Genomic DNA, 9,579 nt, shown 5'->3' on the forward strand with positions numbered 1-9,579 from the left:
CGGGTGTGTGTGTGTGTGTGTGTGTGTGTGTGTGTGTGTGTGTGTGTGTGTGTGTGTGTGTGTGTGTGTGTGTGTGTGTGTGTGTGTGTGTGTGTGTGTGTGCGCGCACGCGCGCACACGCGCGCATGCGCGGGTCTCCATCTCTAGCCACCATCCACTCCACTCCTCTCTTCCACTGGCTGCCCTAGCTCTGTGTAGGTGTTGCTGGGCAGAGCTTCGGTTTGAGGGCCGGGTTCCCCATCAAAGCTCCAGATCTATTTTCAAAGGATCCGCTGGGCCCTGTGCCTGTGGACAAAGAAGGGAGTGTCATCCTGGAGCCCAGTTACGGAGCTACTTTTCAGCTGCATCCCAGCTGGGCATCTCCTGGATCTGGGGGGGTGGGGCAGGGGGAGCTGGTGGGGCCTGGCTGCCCACACTCCCCACTCCTTCCATGGCAAAGAGGGGATTGAGGATCTTTTCTCTGGTCCACTGGTGGAACTGGTATGATCTGGAGTCAGCCCGCCTGAGTTCAAATCCAGACAGGAACATTTATGATTACTGAAAAAAAAAAAATCCAGCCAGGCACTGTCCCAACCAGCTGTGTGAACCCTAAGCCGCTCATTTAAATTCTCTGAATCCTCATCTCCATAAAAGGAGTTTATCAGTAACTCCTGCCTCCCGAGGATTCTGTCTTCTTGCCTGGAAATTGCTTGCTGGGGACTTCCCTGGTGGTCCAGTGGCTAAGACTCCATGCTCCCAATGCAGGGGGCCCAGGGTTCTATCCCTGGTCGGGGAACTAGATCTCACCTGCTGCAACAAAGAGTTCACATGCTGCAACTAAAAATCTTGCATGCCACAACAAAGATAGATCTTGCATGCCACAACTAATACCCGGCATAACCAAACAAATAATTAAGGGGGGAAAAAAGAAAGTGCATGATGAGGTTGGCCATTCACTTACGGAACACTGGGCTTTAGAGGGGTATCTGAATCTGTGTCTCCCAAAACCATCTCTCCAGCTGCCTGGGAGGAATGTACACTTGGGATGAAGAAAGGGGTTCCCCACCACCTGCCAGACTTTCTCTCTGAAGGATGGGCAGAGGTCCTGGGACTAATCAATCACTGGGAGGGGCCAGACAACTGCCCGGGGGTGGGGAGGACGTCAGCATTTACCCAGTTTTCTCAGAAGCCGCTGAGATCCTGGCTCTGACAGGGCGAGGGGTGGGGGAAAGAATGAACCAGAAGGCTGGAAAAGGATGAGTGGTCTGGATAGCAGCCACCCTCCCTGCCCCCACCCACCCCCAGGGTGCTAATGGGGCAACCGCCGCCTTAAACCTCAAAAGACAACCACCACCAGAAAGAGACACTGAACCGTTTATTGGCCTGGGCCTGAGTCTCAGGCAGGAGGGGCATCTGGGGAGCTGTGTAAGGGGAGACGAGCCCCCAACTGGCTCCTTGCCCCCCCAGAGATCCCCTCCCCCAGCCTTTGCAGTCACAAGAAATCACTTTCAGGCATGAGGGTTCCTTCCCCCCACCCCCTAGGTGAACTGCACCCCAGCTCTCCAGCGGGGAGATAAGCCAGCAATGACAAAGGGGTCGGTGCAGGACCAGACCTCTCTTTGGCAGCTTCAATACAGACGAGAGGAGACAAAATAGCATGCATCCTGGGAGACATGGCGAGAGGAGGGGACCACATATATTACACATACACACACACACACGCACAGACACTGACAGACGCGCATAAATATATGTTTGTACCGCAATATCCCTTCCCTCCATCCACAGATTTAGCAAAGTCCTTCTGGAGTGGGTTAAGAGAGGGCATCCCACCATTGTCCTTGATACCCCCACCCCCGTGCTCCATCTGGTGTAGCTGGGAAGGAGGCACAGGGGGCTCAAGGCTGTCCTGTCCTAGATTGGGTACCTTGGTGGGTCTGGAAGTGAGTGGCGCTTGAGGGAGGGTGGTTATTTTATGGGGGGTTGGAGGTGTGGTGTCAACAGCTCCCCTAGCACTTTCTCCTATTCCACCCTGCCCCAATGGGAGAGCCCTCCTCAGGCCCCCAGACCAGTTTTCCCAGCCCTGGGTGACTCCTCTGAGCCCCCAGTAGTGCAATCTGGCCAATGAGGTCTGAGAATGGGGGTTAGTCCCCCCCGCCCCCACGTGGTTTCCTGGCATCTCCTGTAGAATAAGAAAAGAAAGGGAAGAAGTTGCCAGAGTGGCAGCTGGTGACATTTGGGGAAGCTGTGGATTTGAGGCCAGGAACTGTTTGCCCCAGGGCCGCCCAGAAAGATCAGAGAGGAGGTCTCCAGCCCCTCGGGATGCAGTGGTTCCAGGGGAGTAGGCTCTGAGGTGGCCAGAAGAAGGTGGCAAGGGGGGATGGTAAATTCAGAGAGGGGAGTCAGAAACAGGGCGGAGGGTCAGGCGAAATGTTGACATTCTTCATCTGGGGTTGGAAATGGCTCCTATGCTGTGTTCCACTCGAGCACCTGCCTGCTGTCACTCAGGTCCTTTCCAGGTTCCCCCACCCCACCCCCGTCCCCGGTCCTCCCCACGATCCAGTTTCAAAGAGGTCACCATGCTGAGCCCCAGGACCCTGCTTGCTGCTGTGCCATCTGACTGGTCAAAGCCTCAGTTGACCGTCCCAAGCATGAAAAATCTTCAGCATCACCCAGGTCTGTGGAATGGGGGCATCTTACTTGGCAATCCCTGCCCCCTCACAGCCCCATTTCTGTCCCAGGTCCCCGGAGCTTCTCCACGGAACTCTGCCATGGTGGCCTGGCTGTCAGCCCACTTGCCCCTCACACCATTGTGTTGCCCTCCAGAAATGTGGGTGACGTGGGCATCTGCATGCCCTTCTCCAGGGAACTGGAGCTGCGAAGGGGCAGGAGGTGGTGGCCCGGGGTTCCGTCCCGCCGCCCCTGCACCCCTGCCGCCTGCCGCCAGCACTGCAGTGGCCGTAACACCTCCCGCCGCAGGTCCCGGCTGCGCCACGTGTAGATGACCGGGTTGAGCAGCGAGTTGAGGGTGGCGAAGGCAAAAAAGTAGTGGGCCTGGTAGAGCATGGGGCAGGTCCGGACCGGACAGGCATAGTCCAAGAGGAGGATGCTAAAGGCGGGCAACCAGCAGAAGATAAAGACACCCAGCACGATGGTGACCGTCTTGAGCAGGGCGAGTGTCTGTGGGGCGGCCACATCAGCCTGGCTGGAGCGGACCACACAGTAGATGCGGATGTACAGAGCTACGATGGCCGACAGGATGACCGAGAAGATGGTCACCACGCAGAGCACGTAGGGCTTGGCGTAGAGCGGCAGAACGGTGGAGCAGGCCTCCAGATGGCCCAGGCAGTTCCAGCCGAGGATGGGCAGGCCGCCGAGGACCAGCGAGATGAGCCATGAGGCCGCGATGAGCAGCAGCATGCGGCAGCTCTTGTCACTGCCATAGAGCTTGACCTTGGCGATGGCCACGTGCCGCTCAATGGCGATGGCCAGGAGGCTGAAGACAGAGGCGGAGAGGGTGATGAAGGCAGAGCCCTCGCGGGCGAACCACTGCACAGGCGTCAGCCCTAGTGTGACAGAACCAGAGAGCAAGGTATTGGCTATGAAGGCCACGCCCGCCAGCAGGTCTGATGCCGCTAGGTTGCCCAGGAACAGGTACATGGCCGAGTGGAACTTGCTGTTGCGGGCAACTGCGATGAGCACCAGGAGGTTCTCTACTATGATGGCACAACACAGGAGGATGATGAGGGCCGAGGCCACCTGACGGGAGGGCGTATCCTTCGTGTCAGGACTCTCCTTGGTGTAATTATAGTGTTCCCTGACCTTGCTGGAGCTTAGGTACTCTGAGTACACGCTGCCCATGGTGGGGCTCAGTAGCCAGCTGGGGCCATGGGGCTGTTGATGCTGCAGAGAGAAAACACAGACAGACAGACAGGTCAGTGCTGTGGCTGCAGCCTGGGCTGACTCTGGACTGGGCTGTGGTTCACGTTCCAGTTCTGTCACATGAAGTCAGAATTATCATCATCTCTGCTTTACAAATGGGGGGGCTTCCCAGGTGGCACTAGTGGTAAAGAATCAGCCTGACAATGCAAGAGAGGCAAGAGACGCAGGTTCGATCCCTGGGTGGGGAAGATCCCCTGGAGGAGGGCATAGCAACCCATTCCAGTATTCTTGTCTAGAGAATCCCATGAACAGAGGAGCCTGGCGGGCTTCAATCCACAGGTTCACAAAGAATCAGACACGACTGAGCAATTGAGCAAATGAGCACTGCTTTACCAATGGGAAACCCAGAGAGGTCAATTCACTTTCCCAAAGCCTCAAAACTACTTAGTGGCAGAGCCTCAGAGACCCACTCCAAAGCGACTAAAACCTCTAGGCTACAGCGTCTTGCAAAGGAACAGAAGCTCCCCTAACGGGCATGAGAGACGTGAAGTGGACTTCTGGAAGCCTTACCCACCCACCCAGACAGGGAGTCTTAGTCAGAACCTGGAGGCTTGTCTCCTTTCTCAAATACACTGGAGCCTCGGGCCCCGTGCCGCCTGCCAACCTGGGTCAGCGAGATGCTGGTTGCTGATAGCACCATCCCCTGCTCATTACCACCCACTGCTCTGGATTTCAGGCTGGGTTTAAGCCTAGAGGCCCTGGGTGTTCCCGAGATAAGGTTTTGGGGAGACACCTGGGCGGCCCCAAGGTTTGAGCATCACAGAGGTCACATCATCTTCAAGGACATAGACCTTGCAGGCAATCCAGGGTTCAGCCCCACTCCCACATCTGACATGGTGTGGAACGCTGGGCCAAGTCACTTGATGCTTGGTCTCTAGGTCTCAGTGGCCTCATCTGTGCAATGGGGAGAAGAAAGCCCATTTCAGAGGGGTGATGGGAAAATCCTGTTGAATGATACTTGCAGCACATTTAGCACATAGCAGGCACACAATAAATATTAGCTAATATTATTAGCTCCCCTCTTCCTGCCATGCCACAGGGAGGGACTAGGTGCCTTCTTCCCAGTCTTTTGGGAGGGGATGCCGAGGGAGCCAGCTGGGCAAGAGTCCACAACAGCCTGTTCTCATCAGCACCATCTAGCCCTGCCCTGGGACACAGGGTCTTAGCCGGGTGGGCAGGGCCCCGTGGCACCCTCCTCCCCAGCCAGGATGAAATCCAGATGTGAGAGCCTTGGAACACACAGGGTGGAGTCCTTGCTCTCCAGTCACATCCGGTGTGGGGAAGGCTGGGAGGGGATGATGGGATGGGGGAGCCACAGGAGACCCGTCTGGGAGGTCCTGGCTGGGAGGATGGGGCAGCTGGGCCAAAGTCATGTGAGTGGTGAGGGGGCGTTCAGCCCCGCGGGGAAGAGGAGGGGACGGTATTCCCTTCCATGAAAGCCTGAGTCACCCCTCTGCCAAGGAAAACTGAGCCGTGGGGGGAGGGGGCGGGAAGGAGCGCGTAGGCAGAGAGGGTGAGAGGCCAATACCATGGCCTCCCCCCAGCTTGGGAATTGGGGCGGGGGCCGGGAGGTGGTCTCAGAGGAACTGGTGTAGGGTGTGCCTTTCACGGGGGCCACAAGGGGGGCCAGGAGGAAGCTCCAGACCAGCAGTTAGTTAATGGAGTGGGAGGGCGCGGGAACAGCCCTCCCCAAGTCCCTGGAAACATGCCTTGCAAGGACCACACGTGCATGCCAGGAGCACCGGTTCCAGAAAAGGCTGGTTAGGCCGGTTCTCTGTGAGCCTGGGAATGATGAGGGGCTTCCGGGGTCGTCCAGCCATCTCAGTCTCGGACACCCCCTCGGAGGGGCGCCCTGGCCCCGGGCCTGACAGAGGCAGCTGCTCCCCCTGGGCAAAAGGACATCCGTCCTAGTTTGGGAACAGAGAAAGGCTTGTGCGCATCCCCAGGGACTGTCGCTCCGCCCAGATCGCCACACAGAGGCCCCTTGTTCCCCTGCCGGACGGGGCCCAGGCGCCCTGATGCCCTCTGCCCATTGCAGCGGGCTTGGCCCAAGTCTTGGGCCTTCCCAGACCGACAGTCCGGCCAGAAACAGTCCCGCGCTCTGATTGGCTCATTTTCAATCTCAGAGTTTTGAGCAACTCAGGACTATTGGCCGGAGCTTTGCATCCTCGACATTTGATTGGTCCAGTTGGGGGCGCTCTATGGCTTGCACTACTGAGCTCATTTCTTTTCGAGGACATTTGTTAAGACTGTGTGGATGTCCCCCGGGAGAGTCTGAACCACAGCCTGACCGCTGGGTCACCCCGACCAGTCACCCTCGGGCTGCCCTGGCCTACTGGCCCCCTCCTGGGGATCATAATTGAGAATCGAGGGCCCGTGGCAGGTCTGGGAAGCACCCTTGCTGGTGGGCTAGAAGCCCAGGGTGTGCCCCCTGCACCGCCCCTCAAACCCCTCTCCTGTCTGGTGGCCCAGAGAAAGATTTATGGCCGATTCCTAGAGAAATAAGAACTGGTTTCAGTCCTCATACCCCAGGGACTGACCAAAATGTCGTCTTCTTCCTTGGGAGACTACCCTCACTTCTTATAGCCTCAGAAGGAAGGGTGGTTAGTTAGAGAAGAGGAGTGCCTCTTTCTTCTCCACTAGGACGTCGCCTAAGGCAGGTTCACGATTCCCAGAAAGAGGAACCAGGGTCTGGAGGCTGGAGCTGGCACAGTCACCCTGAGGTAAATACAGGCCTGGCCTGCTTCCCCTCCCTGCATCAGGCTCCCAGGCGTGGCTAACGCAGGGCCTGACTCCTCTTCACCTTCATCAAGGCAGTCACCTCCCAGATGCTCAGTAAGCGGTCACTAGGTTCAGCACTGGGGAATGGCCAGGCCTGAAGCAAGAGGGACAAGCGATGGGGTTTGGAGGGAAGGAAAGGGAGACACACCAAGACTGTTCAGGGGGAGATTAGGAGAGAGGAAGGCAGGAGGAAGTCTCAGTGGCTTCCAGAAGCCCCTCCCGCAAGTTCTATGGAGGCATGCCCTGTGGTTACTGATCCTCTGGGCATTCACAGGTCTCATGCCCCTCGCCCTAGGGTATCCCCTTGGGCTCAGTTTCCCTTCAGTTGCCCTCTACTTCCCAGGGGGCCCGGTGGTAAAGAATCTGCCTGCATTTCAATCCCCAGGTCAGGAAGATCCCCTGGAGGGGGAAAAGGCAACCCACTCCAGTATTCTTGCCTAGGAAATCCCACGGACAGAGGAAATCCCTGGCGGGCTACAGTCCATGGGGTCACAAAGAGTCAGACACGACTAAGCTCGCGTGCATGCATCCATGCCCCCCTATACTGCCATTCTCCATGAAGCAGCCAGGGGGAGCTTTTAAATTTATAGCTTCAATATGTCACTCCTCACCTCCAAACTCTTCCTTGGTTCCCCAGTATCCAAAGTGGCCCCTGCCCACCTCCACTCATCCCACTCTCCCCCAGAGCCATTCCACTGGACCACACTGGCCTCTCACGTTTCAGCCCCATGCCTACCTAAGAGCTTTTGCCTCTGCTGTTTCTTCACCTGGCATGGCCTTCCTCTCAGGTTTCTGTTTAGTGGCTTCTAACCGCTAGGCTATCCTAGCCACCTTCCCTAGGCCCTTTCTATCACAGCGTCTTTTACTATATTCACAGCACTCGCCAATCTCAGAAATTATCATTGTATTTCTTGTTTTTTGTCAACTTCCATGGTTGAATGTGTGTCAGAGGCCAGCAGCTAAATCCTTCAGCCCCTGGAAGGATGCCTGGCATACTTAGAAAGCACTCAGAAAATGTGTGGGATGGATGGATGAATGGATGGATGGATGAATAGATGAATGAATGAACAAGTGAATGAGGGCCCCCGAGGGTGGAAGCTCCTAAACTCAGCCCTGGCTCAGACAACAGTAAAGGAGGCGACAGCCACCTCTGGTCCGCGGGCAGGCCACCCCCACCAGGCGAAGCCCAGCGTCTCCTTGGAGACACAGCACAACCCGCCCCCGCCCTCAGGCAGTAGTCTCGGCCTCCTTATCTGGCGGTGGAATGCACGGTATCCACACTGGCTGCCTCTGGGGCCGCGCCTCCTTTCTTCCGCGACAGCCACACGCAGGGGACCCCCAAGTCTCCAAGTGGGGGTGGGGGACGCCTGTGCATCCAGCCCGGGGCCCCGCCTCGATCTTCCCAGAGGACTGGGGAGAGGCGGGGAGAGGGCCCAGCGACAGCTGCGCCGCGAGTGCCGCGCCCGTGTTGCTCCACGCGGGACACCGTGGGCTCAGCGCGTGGCGCCTGGAGTGTCTGACTAGGGCAGAGTCTGGTGAGGGGATGGAAATCCCCTGTGAGTCAACTCGTGCCCGAAGGAGTGGGCGAGGTTCCCACGCTCGTCTGGGCCCAGAACCGCGCGGGGTCCGCGCCACGCGTGCCTGGGCCCGCGCCCGTTCCCCAGGCCCCAGGGGAAAGAAGAGGCGCCGAAGCCACGCAGTCAGGTTCACTTTCCTTTCAGAACAAAGTCACGACTCCACGGGGGGCAGGGCGGAGGATTGGAAGAGATGAGCTACTCAGGGAAACTGAGGCAGAGGACCAGACGCGCAGGAGGTGGGCATCTGCCCTCCTCGGGGGCCCCGCCCCTTGGTTGTACCGCGGCGCGCAGCACCTTTCGCCCTCGTCCAGCCGGAGTCAGCAAAGAGGGGCGTCCTCCCCTCCCCCATATACAGTCCCCAAACCCCTGGTCCGGGGGGCACGGCATCCTGCCTCCCAGTCTCCGACCGAAAGCGCTTGGATTCCGCCTTCTCCTCCCGGCCAACTTCCTGCCGCTGGAGAAGGAGGGGAACTCAGTCTGGGGGTTCGCGGCCAAGGCAATGGGGCCTCCTAGGGTCGTGGAGAGAGCGCACGATGACCACTCCCTGGGTGCAGCCGGAGGACCGGCAGTGCGTGCGCGCCCCGGGAGCCCCCGACCCCTGGCGGGCTTTCCTAGCTCGGATCCGAGACCTCCGGGGACCGAGGCCCGCCCTTTCTGCCTCCCCCTCGCCACGCACGCTCACCTGGCTAGGCCGACCCGGCTCCTTGCCCGGGCCGGAGGGGCTTTGGCGCCTGCGTCCCCCGGGACGGCCGCGGCAGGGGCTGGGACTGCCCGCCGGGCTCCTCTGCGTCCCGGGGCTGGGGACTGGGGACTCAGGGGCACGGAGGGAAGAGCCGCCTTGGCCCCCACTCGCCCCGCCCTGTCTCCGCCTCCTTTCCGGCCGGCGGCTGCAGCAATGAATTCCAGATGTGATCAGCTCAGCGGGGCGCGCGCGAGGGCGGGCGTGGGGGAGGCGCGCAGGGTCCCTTTGTCCGCACCCCCACCTACAGCCCTGCCCCCTCCCAGCCCCCACCCGTGAGAACCGGCCAGCGCATGAAGTCGCGCAGCCCCGTACTGTCCAGTCGCTCCTGCCCAGGTGGCCTCAACCTGAAATAACTGTCTTGGATTGCAGATATACTCTTGGCCCCTGCCTGGGATCCTGGAATTGCAGGAGGGCAAGGAATTGCCTTACTTATTCAGCAGGGAGCCACGAAGCACCTACTAAGGTCAACACATCAAATACGCATTAAGCGCCCGCTATGTGTTCATCCAACAAATAAGCAAGTTCCTATTATGTGCTAGATGATGGCGGTGGTTTAGT

At 58.8% G+C, this 9,579-nt stretch overlaps 1 protein-coding gene across 1 annotated transcript; it reads right to left on the reverse strand.

Annotated features, from left to right (window-relative positions):
- Window positions 1-1,337: 1,337 nt before the first annotated feature.
- Window positions 1,338-9,143, reverse strand: S1PR2 (sphingosine-1-phosphate receptor 2). The gene is made up of 2 exons (XM_043911454.1): window positions 8,962-9,143; window positions 1,338-3,882 (listed from the first exon to the last, which is right to left on the reverse strand). Exon 2 carries the CDS (start codon window positions 3,838-3,840, stop codon window positions 2,782-2,784), a length of 1,059 nt encoding a protein of 352 aa, XP_043767389.1. The 5' UTR covers window positions 3,841-3,882; window positions 8,962-9,143; the 3' UTR covers window positions 1,338-2,781.
- Between the last annotated feature and the right edge of the window lie 436 nt (window positions 9,144-9,579).

The sequence above is a fragment of the Cervus elaphus genome, chromosome 9 (assembly GCF_910594005.1).
Source record: "Cervus elaphus chromosome 9, mCerEla1.1, whole genome shotgun sequence".
In the NCBI taxonomy this organism is placed as follows: Eukaryota; Metazoa; Chordata; class Mammalia; order Artiodactyla; family Cervidae; genus Cervus; species Cervus elaphus.

Excerpts from the sequence above, each read along its gene's own strand:
- S1PR2 (XM_043911454.1), bottom strand. The coding sequence starts at position 3,840 with ATGGGCAGCGTGTACTCAGAGTACCTAAGCTCCAGCAAGGTCAGGGAA.